Source organism: Tenrec ecaudatus, chromosome 18, assembly GCF_050624435.1.
Source record: "Tenrec ecaudatus isolate mTenEca1 chromosome 18, mTenEca1.hap1, whole genome shotgun sequence".
Taxonomy (NCBI): domain Eukaryota; kingdom Metazoa; phylum Chordata; class Mammalia; order Afrosoricida; family Tenrecidae; genus Tenrec; species Tenrec ecaudatus.
This window is the reverse complement of record NC_134547.1, coordinates 21,494,668-21,510,737: the sequence shown is the minus strand read 5'-3', so window position 1 is coordinate 21,510,737 and position 16,070 is coordinate 21,494,668. Positions and strand designations below refer to the sequence as shown.

Here is a 16,070-nt window from a genome sequence, read left to right as displayed (position 1 = left end):
GGTGATGCCCACGTTTCTAGCCTCCCCCAGCATGGTAGCTGCCCCATCAGTCCGACCACTCACTGCCAGTGTTACCACTACACCACAGACCTGGTCACACTGGCCTACCTCAGCCCCAACCCCTCATCTACTGGTGACTGGAGAAGGGGCCTCCATGAAAGCTGAGGTCACTCCATCGCTGGCCACCACCCCTGCCAGGTGGGGAGAACTGAGTCCCTTACGTAGCGGTCAAGGGGCACCGGTGGTGCAGCAGGCTGTGTGCTGGGCTGCTCACCGCAAGGTCAGCAGTTCAAAACCACTAGCTGCTCCTTGGGAGAAAGATGGGGCCTTCTACTCCCATAAAGCATTGGTCTTGCAAACTCCCAGGCAGCTCTAGCCTGTCCTGTAGGGTCGCTGAGAGGTGGCAGGCTTGAATTGTTCACTAGTCTTCAGTTGACCCAGGGAGCTGGATCAATGTCACAGCTACAACCTCCCCGCATAGACGTCAGGGGATCCATCCATCTTGCCCCCGGGGCGAGGCAGTGGAGCTAGAGGAGGCTCGCCCCGTTGAGGGCGGGTGCTCCTGTAGAACCCCAAGCCTGCCACGGCAGATCCACAGAACTATCCTTGGTGCTTCCCCATGTCAAGGCCAAGTACCATATGGCGGCACCTCAACAACCTGGTAAAGGGGTGAGGGGGAAGGCAGCTGACAATATGAGGCCTGGGGAACAGCATCCTGGTGGGCAAGGTTTCTATGGAGAGGTATAAACCTGGTACCCAAAGTCCTGCTTTGGATATTTCCCTAGGGAGAGGGTGGTGGTAAAAATGAGCAGGACAAAGGAGGGGTTGGGGAAGGAGTGGCATCCAGCACATCCCAGGTGGTAGCTCAGTGGTTCTGCTACTTGGCTGTCTCTGTGCTGGGCTGCTGGAGTCAGAAATGACTTCATGGCAATGTCTGGTTTCTGGTTGGTACCTGGCACTGAGAAGAATCAGGCCAGGCACCTGATCTAAGGGTCACAGACCAGAGACAGGGGTGCTCACTCACACATGGTCGTCCTGCTTCCACGCCTACATTGAGAGAGAATAAGATTTCGTCAACAGATGGGGCAAGCTATTCCAGGAAGCGGCTTCAGAGGGGTCAAGGGCAAAAAAGCCAGTCAGGGGCACGAGACCCTCCATAATGCAATGGGCTTTGAAGCGACTTCCTCACTGCCATCGAGTTGATGCCGACTCAGCCTGACCAGGACGGAGCGGAACTGCCCTGTGTTTCTGAGACTGTAACTCTGTACAGGAGTAGAATGCGTTTCCCAAGGAGCCGCTGGTGGTTCCGAATTGCTGACCTTGCGGTTAGCAGCCAACCACTAACCACGACGCCACCAGGGCTCCTTATGAAGAGCCACAAGATGGTCACGAACAGGAAAGGTTCCCTAGTGACCTGGCCAGGAGGCCTCTCTGGTCACCATAGAGAGGGTGAGCAGAGGGGCAGACTGGAACTGAGAGCCTGGCAGATCACCGGCAGGGGCAGGGCCAGGTTGTGCCAAGGCAAGAGTGACAGGGCGAGGTGATGCCCCCAGGAGCCCTCCCTCCATTGGCTTCTGCTGCTGTTCAAGCCTTCAGGCGGATCCAGGGAAACACGGAGTCCTGGGCGTTCCCCCACAAAGGACAAGCGGGCAGGCGGGCTCGCTTGCTCATCCACTGAGCACCCCGGGGAACCGGGAGAGATCATTCCAGAGAGAAAGAGAGGCTGAGCCAACGTTCCAAATACTGTTTACTTTTCTGAAACCCGGAGAGAAGCAAGAGCAGGCCTGAAACAGGCGGGATTGAAGACCAAGCCTAGGAGTGCACGTTGACCACAGCGACGTACAGGGCCAGCGTACTGAGGGCCAGCAGCCCCGTCACCACCGCTCGGGCCAGCAATGCTGTCCAGCTGCCCAGGGAACAGAGGTGGACAAAGGTCCTGCCGAGGAAGAGCATCGCAATGAGGAACTGGTCGATACCTCGCCCCTGCTCCCCAACCCCCACGTGAACCCAGCCCTCGGGCCCCTCCAGCTCACTCCATGACAAAGGCCTTGTAGACACTAAGGAGCATGAGGACCACCACGGCCGGGCGGAAGCTGTGGTGCAGGTCGTAGCGCGTGATCATCCAGACCTGGGCAGAGGCGATGATGTAATGCACCTGTAGGGTGACAGGGCCAGGACTTAGGCAATATGGCCACCAGCAGAGATGCCTGAGTTGGGGGGGGGTACGAGTGTGAGGGAGGCAGGCCAGCATACCAGACTGATGTTGGAGTCGATGCTCATCTGGATGTATTTCCAGTCAAATTCAATGCCGCGGGCTCCGACCCAGAGGGGGATGCAGCTGAGGAGAGCAGAGCGAAGGCTTCTCTGGTCTCCATTCCCTCTCCCAAGCCGGACCCTTGCCCTCGTCCATCCCCCCCTGCCCCCGAGGCGTCCTCCCTCAGGAGTCTGGGTGCACGCACACACCCACCGGGACATAATGAGCTCTGCGGTGGCCCAGCCCAGGGCAGCGACCATGATCTTGTACTCCCCCTTGCCGGCATTCCGGGACATGACAAGGTTCAGGCCTATGAGGTCGGCCACGTCCACGCTGGCCTTCATGAACTCCTGTGGGCCCAGGGGTGGGGTTGCGGCTTGAGGCAGGTTGGGGTGAAGGACCTATGCCTATCCTCCCCTGCTTTCCCTTTCCCCTCTCACCCCTATGAAGTCATAGATGCCGCCTTCCCAGGTGGGAAAGAAAGTGGCCAGGAACAGCATCTGCGGAGAGAAAGCGGAGGTCACGCCAAGGTGAAAGGACTAATAAGCCTTCTGGTATGGGAGGCTGGTGTGTGAAGGTGTAGGGCACTGGGAGCAGCTGAAGCAAGGCCACCTGCTGGGGCCGAGGGAGACATGGGCTCAGAAGTACAGGTGCCTGAGAGGGCTGGCAGAGCAAGTGCGGGGGTGAGTCTGGGCCTGGCCTGCAGGAACCAGGGCTGGCTGCCCTGTGGGAAGTCTGGGGGGTTTAGTCCTCAAAACCATGGGGAGCTGGTGGCAGAGGGGGTTACACGTTGGGCTGCTAACTGCAAGGCCAGCAGTTCAAAACCCCTAGCAGATGCTGGGGCCTCTTAAGTGACTTACAGGCTCAGAAACGCCACAAAGGTTCATTTTGAGTTGCAATCAACTCGATGGCAGTGGGGTTTTTGTTAACATACAAGACTCTTAACCATTCAGGTGAGGTTGTCCCCATTAAAAGGGCTGTGTGTGTCTCTCTCACACACACACACACACACACACACACACACACCCTGCAGGTGAGGTTGTCTCCATTAAAAGGGTTGTGTCACACACACACACACACACCCACACCCACACACACACACACACCCTCTTCAAGACAAGCCACCCTCCTGAAGTTTCTTCTCCTCCAGACAAGAGGTCCCGGGACGTAAAGAATTCCACTCTCGAAAACCCACAGGGCAGTTCTACCCTGCCCTCTATAGAGGGTTGCTTTGGGTCGGACTCTCCATGTTGGGAGAGAGTTTGGTGCTCGGACGCAGAGTCCCGGGGGCAGCCCCGGGCGGGGGCACGTGCGGCGGGGAAAGGCTCCCGGGGCCGGGGCGGAGGTCTGCGCCGCTCTCACCTTGCACAGCTGCACAAAGAGGTAGGTGACCCCGGCCTGGACGCATTTCCAGAAGGCATTGTACTCGGACCTGGGGGAGCAGGCGGTGAGGCGTCTGTCGTCGGGCCCCGCGCCCCGTCCGTCGGTCCGCCCGCCCGCCCCGCACCCCGTCCGTCCGTCGGTCCGCCCGCCCGCACTCACAGGCCGCTGCACTTGTACGTGATGAAGTAGGGGAAGTACGCCAGGGCGAAACAGTTGCCGAAGTGGAACAGCGTCATGATCCCGGCCGCCCGGTCCCGCCGGCGCGGCCGTCGCGAGGCCGCGTCTCCCCGCCGTCACCAGCGCCGGCGCCCGGCGCCCACCTGGCTCGCCCGCGGCCCGCGCGCAGCCTTCTGGGAGTCGTAGTTCCGGCCCGGAGGTCGCCGGGCAGTGACGTCAGAGCGAGGGGCGGGGCTGGGCAGGGCTGGTGGGTGTGTCCGGCCCTGGGCGGCTATAGCGGTGAACACCTGTATTCCGGCCCCGACTTGGGGGGACCGGCCCGCGCCCACGGCAGGTTCCAACCCTTACCCAAGGCCGCCGATCGCGTCAAAAAAGGAGGGGGGCTGGGGGACTTGAACCCGGACCCGAGCCCGATGTTACCGGCCCACAGAGACTCAAGACACAATGTGCGCCGGCTGGGTATCTTTTATTTCACCAGCTGGCAAAGCGGCCCAGGTCCCTCATGTACGGTGCCCACCTTCCCTCGGGGGAAGGGGCGATGCAGATCACCAGGGAAGTCAGGAGGGAGGAAAAGAGTGGGTGGGGGGGAGGGGGATGGCGCGTGTCTCGTCACTTTTCTAGGTTGAACATGTAGTTCAGGAGATCGACCACCCGGTGACTGTAACCGTATTCATTGTCATACCTGGGCGGGGCAAGAAAGTGAGGTGGTCAGGGCCGCCCTGGCCCTCCGCACCCTCTCCTGCAACCCCCGCCCCCCACTTTTATTGTGACTCCTTCCTGGAGCCTTTACCAGGAAATGAGCTTCACGAAATTGTCGTTGAGCGCTATGCCGGCCTTGGCATCAAAGATGGAGGAGTGGGGATTCGTGAGGAAGTCGGAGGAGACCACCTGGGCACCAGAATTTCAAAGATAAATGTGAGGAGTTGCACAAGGACCGCCCCCCGCAGCTCAAGGCTTGGGATTCTTAGCTCTAGCTCTTAGTCTTGGCTCTGCTTCCCTCATGGGTTGTGTGACCCTTGGGCGACTTCCCGTCTCTGAGCCAGTGTCTTGGTGGGGTGGGGTGAAGTTGTCACCAAAAAACCCCAAACAAACCACGCGCTCTGAAGGGTCTGAGACAGTGGTTCTGCCTGCGGGGGACTGGCCAAAGGGCACTGCCTGCCAACACCCTAACACTGTACCAAGCACCCCACTTCCTGGAAGCAGTGCAGGGAATTTGACCCAGGCGGCACAGAGGAGAGGCCTTTTGTGGGGAGTGGCCATGAACTTGCCCCTGGCTGACGGAGAGGCCCCAGCTCAGTGTCTAGGGTGGAAGGTGCGACAGACACAGGCGCTCTAGGGACTTCAGCCAGTCCTGCACAAGTTCTTAAATTGTTGTAAACAGGTGACTTTGAGGATTGAGGTGCACCTGACCCAAGGCCCTGGTATTTTCAATGTCCTCATGTGCATGTGACAGTTGGACATTGAATAAGGAAGCATGAAGCAGAATCACTGTGCTTGAACCATGGTGCCGCAGAAGAAGTACTGACAGTGACCCAGATTGCCAGGAGAACAAGCAGTCTGTCCTGGAAGAACTACAAGCAAAATGCTCCTTGGGGGCAAGGATGGCTAGACGTCGTCTCAGGTACTTTGGACATGTTGTCAGGACCGACCAGTCCCTCGAGAAGGACATTAGGCTCGGTCAAGTAGAGGGGTGACCAAGGAGAGCAAGACCCTTCAACAAGATGGATTGATACAGCGGCTACAGCAATAGGCTCAAACGTCAGTGTAATTGTCAGGACGGTACAGCAGGGGGCAGCATTTTATTCTCTGGTGCACGGGAACCAACTCAACGCTGCAACAGTAACAAAGTGCCGAGAGACCAGGAGCTCTGGGCAATGGAAACAGTTAAACACTGAGCCACTGATTTAAAGTCTGGAGGTTTGCACTCCAGAGAGGTACCAGGTCACAGCCTATGGCTGTCAGAGTGGGCTGGCAGGGGGTGATGCAGGGAGACCGCACCCAGGTGAACATGCAGAGATGGCATTAGGGGAACGGGGGGGGGGGGCAGGGCACAAAGTGATGGTGACATCCTTCCTCCCAGGCTAGGCCCTTGACCATGACCTGGTTGAGCCAGTGCTGAAAACAGCAGTGTGTCTTCCCTTTACTGAGTGGGTGTTGAGTGCCTGCTTTGGGCCGGGCCTGGAGGGCTAGGGAGTTGGAGAGAGAGCCCCTACATTCCCGCCTCTGGTGCCTGGAGTCAACAGTGACTGATAAGAAAGTTCAGGTGAGGCAAAGAAACGTGGGTTGTACTTCTTGGAAGAAATGAGGCAGATGATGTGGCCGCCCCCAGGGAGGAAGAAAAGAGGTCTGACCTCCCAGCTTCCCTTTACAACCTTGACATGTCCTGCAGCTCCATGAGGTGCCCTGGAGGGATCCACCTTTCCTCCCCCAGAGGGTGCCTCCCACCATCCCTTCTCAAACCCTACCTCATCCTCAGTGTAGGCAAGGATGCCGGCCAGGGGCCCCTTGGCGGCCGTTTTGATGGCCTCTTTGATGATGTCGTATGGGGCTGGCCTGGCCAGACGGCAGGTCAGGTCCACCACAGACACGTCTGGGGTTGGCACTCGGAAGGCCATGCCTGTCAACTTCCTGCAGACAACATCAGTGACAGGAGTCCCCACCCAGGGGCTTCACCCGGCACCCCCTGGGGTTTGGTCAGGGCCCTGCTTTCCCTTCACCCCAAGGTTTCTGGGGCCGGCCCAACCCTCCTGGAATGTATCCTCCTCCCTGGCTGCAGCCTTCTGCTCACTTACCCCTTCAGCTCCGGGATGACCTGGCCTACGGCCTTGGCAGCCCCTGTGGAGGCTGGGATGATGTTCTGGTGGGCACCCCGCCCATCTCGCCAGGCCTTCTTTGAGGGCCCGTCCACGGTCTTCTGGGTGGCTGTGTAGGAGTGGACTGTGGTCTTGGGGAGGAAGAGGGCTGAGGTGAGGCCTCGCTGCTCCTGAGCGCCCGTGGGGCGGGGACTCCAACGTGGAGCCCCTCACCACAGGCCCTCGCAGGGGCAGAGGCGTGCCAGGGGCCAGCCCCGTGGGAGATCAGCAGAGGATTTCCAAAGACTTTGCCCACCAGTACCCCTCTTTCCACTTCTGAGGCTCCCCTCCCAACTCCACACAATAAGCCAACCCCTAAGGAAGACTCACTGCCTTCCAGCCCCTCTGACCGACTCATGGCGACCCGGTCGGGCAGGCTAGACCTGCCCCTGAGGGCTCTCGAGGGTGTAACTCTTCTTGAGAGTAGAAAGCTTCATCTTTCTCCAGAGGAGCATCTGGTGGTTCGCAGCCCAACCTGTAGCCCATTATGCCAGGAGGGCGGGCTGCCCAGGGTGGTGGGTCTCCTGAGTACTCAACCCTGTGTCTGTGACTCACCATCAGTCCTTCCACAATCCCAAATTTCTCATGGATGACCTTGGCCAGGGGGGCCAGGCAGTTGGTGGTGCAGGACGCATTGCTGGAATGACCCAAGTGCATAGGAGGATCATAAGATGGGGCACAGTGACCCCCCCTCACCTTGCTCTCGGGGAGGGGGGCGGGGGGGATATGCCCTCAGGACTTGGTCTTCTGAACACCCTGTCGTTGAAGGTGCCATCGGAATGAAGGTGGCAGGGGAAGTGGGGCAAGGGAAGGTGCTTCGAGCTTGCTCTCCCCAAGCCTGGCGTTTCCCTCAGGGCATTTCAGGGCCACATTGACATGATAGCAGTCTGACCTCAGAGGAGAGAGGTGGATGCCTCCCCCGCCCCTCCCCCCTGGGGAGGAAACACTAGGGGTCTCCGGAGAGTGGGGAGAGGTTTAGGGGAGACCTGACACCCACCCTACCCTCATCAGAGGCCAGCGTGGGCTCCACTTTCATATTCTGGGCCAGCTCTGCACCCCCTCCCCCCCCTCCCCCCACAGCTACCTGATGACTTTCATGCTGTTGGGGTTGTAGTCCTTTTCGTTGACACCCATGACGAACATGGGCGCGTCTGGGGAGGGTGCACTGATGACCACCCGTCTGGCCCCCGCCGTGATGTGGTTCTAGGAAGGGTGCATAGGGGCTCATAAGGTCCTTCCGGGCCCCCTCCCCACCCCTCTCCCCCTTCCCGTCAAGCCAGCCTCAAAGGGGGGCACTCACCGAAGCTGCCTCTAAAGAGAGGTACACGCCTGTGGACTCAACCACATATGGGTTCCCCACTGAATTCCAGGGGATTTCTTTGGGCTGCTTGCTGTGGATGGAGTCGCAGCTGTGGGCCAGTGCCTCTCCTGGGCAGGTCCCACCTTCTGCAGCCACAGGCCACCTGCTGTCCCACCCCACCCCCTTCCATGCCGGCTTTGTCTCTCACACTGCCCCAACTTGAGAGCCACGTTTTGGCCTGGATATAAGCTGTCATCTACTCAACCTACGCCTCCATTCCTTCAGGGGACCACCCCAGGCTACTTACTCCTGGGCAGGCCAGACCCTTTCTCTGCAGGCTGCCCAGAGGTGACCTGCCTTGGGCACCCCCAGCCTTCCCAGCCCCTCTGCTCCTGCAGCAGGCGGGCTGCCGCCAGAGGGCAGCAACGAGCTGGACGTCAGAACCAAACCCAGCCCACTGCCCTCAAGTGGATCCCAACTCACTGCACGCTCCGTGGGGTTTTCAAGCAGGGGGCTTTCCCAGAGCAGACCGCCTCACCGGACACGCCCCCACCTCCCACACGTGCTAACTCTGGTGGGTCCCAGCTCCATCGTATTTGAAGGAACAGGCGCAGGGGTGTTTGTTTCATCCCTTGCTCAAGGTTACCGGGCTAGGAGGGGGCGGGCAGGGTCAAGTAGACACACAGGTGAGGCCACAGAGTGGGCTGGGGAGAGAGGGAGGGAGGTGCTTGGGGGCACATTGGGGGCCGTGAGGGGCAAGGAGAAAGGGGAGCAGACCCCGGTTGCACTACCGGTGCTGTGCAGGTTGGGGTGGCAATGTCGGAGACGTGACTGTGCTGCTGGCACCGTGGGTGGCATTTCACAGGTCCAGCAGCTGCTTCTGTCCGCAATGACGTTCTGTCCCCACCCCACCCCCTCTGACACCCCTCACTTGAGTATAAGCCCACCCCACCCCTCTCTCTAGTGGTTATGCATCGAGCTTCGAACCCACAGGCCAGCACTCGAAACCACTAGCTGCCCCGAGGAAGCCCAGCAAGAAAGAGAGAAGGACTGAGGGAGGTGAGCTGGGGAGGGGCGGGCCTTGGACACAGCCCAGGGCTGAGGAGAGGTTAGACTGAGGTGTGTGTGTGTGTGGGGGGGGGGGGGCGCATAGCAGAGCCAACCAAACTCAGTGCTATCATAGCAGCCCCCCCTCCCCCCCCCAGCCGGGCAGTGCTGTCAGTCTTCACAGGAGCAGAGAGCCTCGTCTTCTGTGGAGTGACTGGTGGTTTTGAACTGCAGACCTTCCAGTTAGATGCACAGTGCCTAATTCACTATGCTACCAGGGCTCCTAGCCAGCAGTAGGCAGTAATAGGCATTAGGAAGGTAGGTGGGTTTGCCTTTTTTTTCCCTTCCATTTTGTATATTCTTCCTTCTTCTGATTATCTTGAAAATGCAGTTGAACCATATGAAACAGCCAGTCAGTGCTTTTGACCGAGCACCTTTAAATGAGGGATGAATAGTAACATCAGCCTCAACGATGAAGTGGGCATTCAGAAGCCCAATATGCTGAAGTGGGTTTCTCTGTGTGGCCTTTGGCAAATTGGTTCTCCGGAAAACCAGCCGGAGCAACAGCTGGAGAGAGTTTGGGAGCTACCTTGGCCCTGGTTTTCTACCCTGGAGGGGTTTCACTTTTGTCCAGGGTGATTGGCACTTGCTGGGTCAGCTGTGAACAACTGGGTATGATATTTCTGGCTGGCCCTGGCTGCAGGCAGGCACCTGGCAGGGATTGGTCGATGGGATATGCAAATGAGATGTGTTGTAGCCTCCTATGTAAATGAAGTGCCTGTGGCCTACTCAGAGGGGATTGGTTGGTTCCTGACCCTGATGGGCGGGCCAGCTCTTGAAATTGACCCAACTCCTTAACTGTGGACTTAGCTGACGTTTTGCATTTCCAATAACAGTAGAAAAAGAACAAGAAATGAATGACATACATCGGGCAGTACTGGCTGCATGGTATGAGGCGAGGGTCCTGCTGGCCCTGACAGGTGACAGTTCTGATCATCCGTGGGTTGGCACGTGTGCAGTGATGTAACCAACCTCCACTTGGCGATCTGATGTAGTCATCTGCCGTTGTGCACGACATCGATTGCTGCCCAGTGACCTGGTTTTTGGAACCTAACCATGTCGATACATGAGGAATGGGTGTAGAAGGTGCTGACCTCAGAGGTTTTTCCAGACAGAAGCAGGCAAAAAAACCCAAAAAACCCTACAAGCAAAAACTGTAACCCTGGTCAAGACACTGAGTGGCCCAGAAGGGGCCCATGCCAGAGCTGGCAGGGACAGACCAGATGGTCAGGAGGAACTTGTCGTCGGGGTGTTGGGCACAGCCCATATGTGGGGCCGAGAGGAGGCCTGCCCTGTGGAGACCACCTGGGAGAGGTGGTCTGCACTGTAGGAGGAAGACTCGGCCTATACACTTCGTGATCGTGATCCTGAATTGGGTGGCCTATTGGCCCGCCCCCAAATTGTACTCTAGTAATTCCTCAATAAACCCTAAGTAGGATCTGTGAGCTTTGCATGACCACGGGCTACTGACCCCCTGATGGGAAGCAGAGAGAGCCGTGGCCAGGATTGATATAAAACAAAAGGGGGAGAGGCTTGGTTGGAGGGTGGAGGTCTGTCTGACCGCCACCTCATGGGATTCCACTGTGGGCTGACCCTTTTGGGGTGATTCTCACCATTTCCCCTTGGGAATTTAAACAGACTCGGGTGCTGGTGTTCCTAGTTTTCTCCTCCTTCTCCTTCTCCTTCGCTCACACCCACTGTGAGACAGGTCCCAGGCTGGAGCTAGGTGGTCAGTGTGACCGAGGCTGCTGGGTGGGGTGCCTAGTGCTGGGATCCTATTGGTAGGGCGATGGGAAGTCACTCTAACTGGTCAGAGGTTCAAACCTACCAGCTTCTCCACGGGGGAAAGATGAGGCTGTCTGCTCATGTAAAGATCGACAGCCTCAGAAACCCTAGACAAGGCCGCTCTGAATCAGAAGGGACGGGGCGGCACTGAGATGGCCTTGTTTGGGAACGCCTCCTGTTGGGGTCATTTCCCTGGGCCAGCGGCGAGTCTCACCACTGGAAAACGCTGATCTCTTGCTTGTCCACCACCAGCCGCCCGTTCTTGCACTCCACGCTGCCCTTGTATCTGCCGTGGGTGGAATCATACTTAAACATGTATACCTGCAGGAGACAGAACGGCCCTAGCCTTGTGGCCGCACGGACAGAGGGGCCAGCGGCCTCCCCGAGCCCTGCACTGGGGAAGGTGTGGGCTGCCCACATGTGGGCTGCCCGGCAGCTCCCCGGAACCACCTCCCCACCTTGCTCCTGCCCTGCACGCCCACCTGATTTCTGCCGCTCACCATATATTCTGGGTCAATGAAGGGGTCGTTCACCGCCACCACCTTAACACCCTTCTCCAGGCAGGCACGCAGCACCAGGCGGCCGATGCGTCCAAATCTGCCCGGGGGGACAAGGATTGTAAGGATCATCCTCAAATCATCGTCTGGCAGAGAGCAGGTGGGACAGGAGGGTGGTGGTGAGGAGCAGGTCCATTCAAGGGGATTGGGGGTATGTGTGTGGGTATCATCAATCTGAGGGAAGGAGACCCCCATGTGTGGGTCACCAGCATTTCTTGTCCAGATGACCCCCCTCCAGTTTCATAACTCTGTCTCCTGCTTCCTCTCTGTCCATCCTTCTCCTATGGTTTCTCCCCGCCGCCCCCGCCCCCCCCAATTTTCCACCTTGAGCTGAATGGGTCTTTAAAATGGCAAGTCTCTTGTGATAGATCTTGTCCTAAATCCTCCAAGTCTCTTGATCATGAAAACAAAACCCCAACTCCTGGGCTTAACTTTCCTCCTCCACCCCGCCCGGTTGGTTCGCCACCAGCTACACTGACTGGCTGCCGTCCCTGAACACTGCGAGCCCGGTGCCTCCCCCCAAAAGCCATTGCTGCTCTCCTGAGTCAGCTGCATGTATGACGGGTGCTTTTTGTCACTCAGGCCTGACTCCAATGTCACTTTCTCCCAGAGAAAGTCGGTCCTCCTCTCCAGTCTTATCACACTGCTGCATGCCATGATCCATGGCCCCGGAGTCCTTGGCTCATTCGATGCCAGTGTGTAACCAGCCCCAGTGTGTAACCAGAGGAGGCATATGGCTCTGAGGCTCCAGGGAAAGATCAGGGGTCGGGGGCAGAGACCCACTCACCCATTGATGCCAACAGTCAACTGCTTCTTCACCGGTGCGGGTGGAGGTGGGGGTGGTGGTGGTGGTGGGGGTGGCGGTGGTGGCGGTGGTGATGGTGGCGGTGGCGGCGGCTCATCTTCTACAGGCTCCTCAGCAACTACTTTGGGTTCAGGTGGGGGCTCTGGCTCGGCCTCAACCTTGGGCTCAGGTGGCGGTGGTGGTCTGACCACTATGAAGCGGGAGAGGGACATAGGGATGTGGGGCGTAGGGCAGGAACCATGAGCCACACAATCAGAGGGCTAGCGATTCAACTGCCCCCCAGAACCTGCTGCTGGTTCCTGGCCTGCGACGTCGTGGGCCTAGCCCCGCGTTTCAAGCCGACCTGATTCCAGACTAGGAGAGCGGTGTCAGTCAGTGCCAGGGCCCACCCCCCGGAGATGCTGCTCCAGTGAGCAGGCACTTAGAACAGCAGGTACATACCGAAAGGCAGTAACTGGATGTATAGAGTCTCCGGTGTATGGCAGGGGCAAACAGAAGCCAAACTCACTGCCGTTGAGTTGAGGCCAAATCAGAGAGACCCTGTAGGCCAGGGTCGAACTGGCCCCATGAGGTCGCAGGACTGTAGCCCTTTACAGTAGTAGAAAGCCCCTCTTTCTCCAGTGGAGGAGCTGGTGGCTTTGAACTGCTGACCTTGTGGACCCCAGCCTGGTGGGAACTACTAACAGTGGGTCCAAGAGAGAAGGACATGTTTTCAAATTGATTGGGGTGCTGATTACAGAACTCTTTTTAATAGGATTGAACGACTGAATTGTATGATACGTGAATGATATAGATCAATAAAGCATAGAAAATGGAAATAATACTTGTCCCCGGTGGCTCAGTGGTTAAGCACTGGGGGTGACGCAGCAGGTCCACAGGGGAGAGATGTGGCAATCTGCTCCCATCATGTCACAGCCCAGAAACCCCCTTGGGGCCGTTCTGCCCTGTCCCAGGGGTCACTATGAGTGGGAATCGACCCGACAGTGCCTAACAACAGGCCCACCGTGTTGAAGCTGGACTAAGGATGAGTCTACCTCTGTATCTCCACGGATGTGTGCGCATCTAGTCCAAACCTGCGAACCGCACCTGCCAATTCCAAATCGCCTGCCAATTCCCCTGAGGACACAGTAGAACCACCAGCCTTGGATTTCCAAGGCTGTACATCTTTACGGGGAGCCGTGGCTTGGTCGAAACCACAGACACTTCCGTTTGCAGCCAAGTCGATTTTTTTTTTAACTAAGTAATTTAACCTCTGGGCCACCGAGGTTTCTCCGGACCTAGCCCATTGGTCCCTACCTCGTTCTGATGCAAAAACTTTCTGTGAGGCCGTTCTCAGGGCAGGGCAGTCTGACCCAGTAGGTCTTCCCTGAGCTCAGCACCTGAGTCTTTTCCTCACGGAGGTTTGGAAGTGGGATGGGGAAGACTGTGTGTGTGTGTGTGTGTGTGTGTGTGTGTGTGTGTGTGTGTGACAACATCTGAAAGAATGACCAGCCTCTAAACACATGCTTGCTCGCACGCTGCACTCACAAACACCTGGGCTTGGAGGTGTGCTTCGCCGAGGAGGAGGACTTAAAGAGAGGAGGGGTGACAGGGGAGAGAGTGGCCTGATGGTGAGACAGTGGTGGGGAGGGGAGGGGAGGGACCTGGGCAGTAGAGTGTGCCTTCGAGCTGCCCTGGGTCAGTCATTGGAGGTGGTGAGTTCTCTCCAAAGTGACTGAGCCTCTTTGAACTCTGGCTCCAGAGCATCTTGGGTGGCCCATCCAACCCCACCTGGAGACTGCTGGGGCCAGGAGGTGCAGAGGGTGCTTTTTGTCACCAGTGGATGGGAGGGGGGCAGGCAGTCTGACATTATGAATGTTCCCACTGGCTGCAGGGAGAGAAGAGAGAGAGAGAGAGAGAGAGAGAGAGAGAGAGAGAGAGAGAGAGAGAGAGAGAGAGAGAGAAAGAGGTGGGAGTTGCTTTTGACATTTTTGACATCAGACTCAAAAGGCTCCTGGGAGGTGGGTGGGGCTGGTGGGAGGTGGAGGTTGAATGGTAGCCAGCCATCTGCTGAGGTCTCCTGGCCACTGGTAGACCTTGTGGCCAGGTTTGGGTTGTGGGCATTTCCAGCGATAGTACCAATTCATAAAAGGTATGAGTCACTGTTTATTGAGGACAGTGACCCCGTGGTTATTGGTGGCCTTGAGGATGTTTGCGTTCCTGGGGCCCTGTTTCTCAAATCCCTGCCAGTGAGTCCTAGAACCGCCTCTGTGGGTCCTCTGAGGCTCAGCCTCTACAGGAACATCTAGCTTCCTTTTCCTCCCAGGGAGCTGCCCCGCCCACCTTGCAGTGAGCAGTGCCATTTGGGATCCTTCCGCCACGAGGGCTACCTTTGCTCACTGCAAGGAGGGGCTAGCTACCTGGGTTAAGTGTGGAGGTGGGGTGGAGTGACATTCAGGTGGTTCTCCACGTCTCACCTCTCGCCCGCCCCTGCACTCTAGGGCTGGGGTCTACGGGCTGAAGGGAGAAGGAGCCAGCAGGGAGGCGCCAACGTGATGGCTCATGACCTGGGGGGTGAAAGGCCAGGCAGGGCACTGAGCCTGACTGCACTTTATGGCAAGGAAAAGAGGGCTTCGCGGGCACAGAGCGAGGAACGAGGCAGAAAGGGGTACGAGCCGAGGGGGTCAGGAACCTCTCTGCTGTGGCATCTTCCAGGGTCCCCTTAACCACCTCCTGGTGCGACCCAAGTCATGCCCCACACCTCCCACCACCCTCCCACCACGTGGTAGGGAGGCTTTCCAGCTGGTGCCCTGTCCCTGGGAAGTGAGGGGACAGTCGGGGGACTATAGTCACGTGCCTCCACCCCCCAGCAGACTTAGGTTCACATGACTGCAGTGTGTGTGTGTGTGTGTGTGTGTGTGTGTGTGTGTGTATACCGAAACCATTTATCCAGTTACTGTCTCTACAGATCCACGCGCCCTTGATTTCATACTTCAGGCTGTCCCTGAAGTACATGGAAAAGCGATGTCCGGTTTCCAGTGCCACCACCCGGGTGCTTCCAGGGTCTGTGGTCTGGCCTTGTTCCCGCTGCCTGCCCTCCGCCACCGCCTGTGCACCAGGTAGGGCAAAGACCACCCGCGCCTAAAGCACCCCAGCAGTCCCCAGCTCTCCTTAGAGTGGGCCCCTCCTCAATACACTCTGGCTCAGCCTCTGCCTGGCACCTGCCACCCTGTACACGTCACGCCAGGCCCACCCTACTGAGGGAGGGGGTCCCCCGGCCCCCACCAGGGCTCCCAAAGCCACTTTGCTAAGGAAGAGCAGATGGTGAGAAGAGGGGAGGTGGGAGGCGGGGGTGGGGTCGGGAGGAGGCGGTGGGACCTGGATGGAAGAGGTGGGGGTGGCGGTGGGGAGGAGGGGAGGGGGCCTGTGCAGAGCGCCTGCGCCCACTGCCTGTCGCACACGCCCACACCTGGACACCGAGCTGCAACCAAGCGCCCGTGCAGGGCAGGTGCGACCCCTGACCGTGCTTTCTCTTGTTGGGCCCACTCCGCCGCCTTCCTCACCTGGGCATGGCTGTCGCAGTAGCTGGACAACGGTGACATTGGTGAGGACGATGTCGCGCTTCGACATGGTCTCCTAAGGTCGCATGGCCCAGCCGTCCCGGGACCCGCCGTGATGTTACTGAGATGCCCGGCGCTGGGCGAGCCTGGAGCTCCTGCCTGTGACGCCACTGCGTCTTGTGACGTCACAGACGGTGCTGCGCGTAGGCACCCGGGAGCGGCAGGGTCCTCAGGATGGGTGTTAACCGGGATGGAAACTCATGGGGGTCGCCCTCCCTCCTCTTCCCCACCGACCATGGAGAGAGTCCTCA

At 58.4% G+C, this 16,070-nt stretch overlaps 2 protein-coding genes across 2 annotated transcripts; both read right to left on the bottom strand.

The window, feature by feature from the left end:
- Positions 1-1,734: 1,734 nt before the first annotated feature.
- TMEM147 (transmembrane protein 147) lies at positions 1,735-3,951 on the bottom strand. Its single transcript, XM_075536332.1, has 7 exons — positions 3,797-3,951; positions 3,617-3,686; positions 2,695-2,754; positions 2,468-2,604; positions 2,254-2,338; positions 2,034-2,155; positions 1,735-1,936 (listed from the first exon to the last, which is right to left on the bottom strand). The coding sequence occupies exons 1-7, from the start codon at positions 3,871-3,873 to the stop codon at positions 1,813-1,815; spliced, it is 675 nt and encodes a 224-aa protein (XP_075392447.1). The 5' UTR covers positions 3,874-3,951; the 3' UTR covers positions 1,735-1,812.
- A 472-nt stretch (positions 3,952-4,423) lies between these two features.
- On the bottom strand, positions 4,424-15,829 carry GAPDHS (glyceraldehyde-3-phosphate dehydrogenase, spermatogenic). Its single transcript, XM_075537641.1, has 11 exons — positions 15,763-15,829; positions 12,203-12,410; positions 11,359-11,455; positions 11,073-11,179; positions 7,967-8,057; positions 7,751-7,869; positions 7,222-7,303; positions 6,607-6,758; positions 6,280-6,442; positions 4,605-4,702; positions 4,424-4,496 (listed from the first exon to the last, which is right to left on the bottom strand). The coding sequence occupies exons 1-11, from the start codon at positions 15,827-15,829 to the stop codon at positions 4,424-4,426; spliced, it is 1,257 nt and encodes a 418-aa protein (XP_075393756.1).
- Positions 15,830-16,070: the final 241 nt, after the last annotated feature.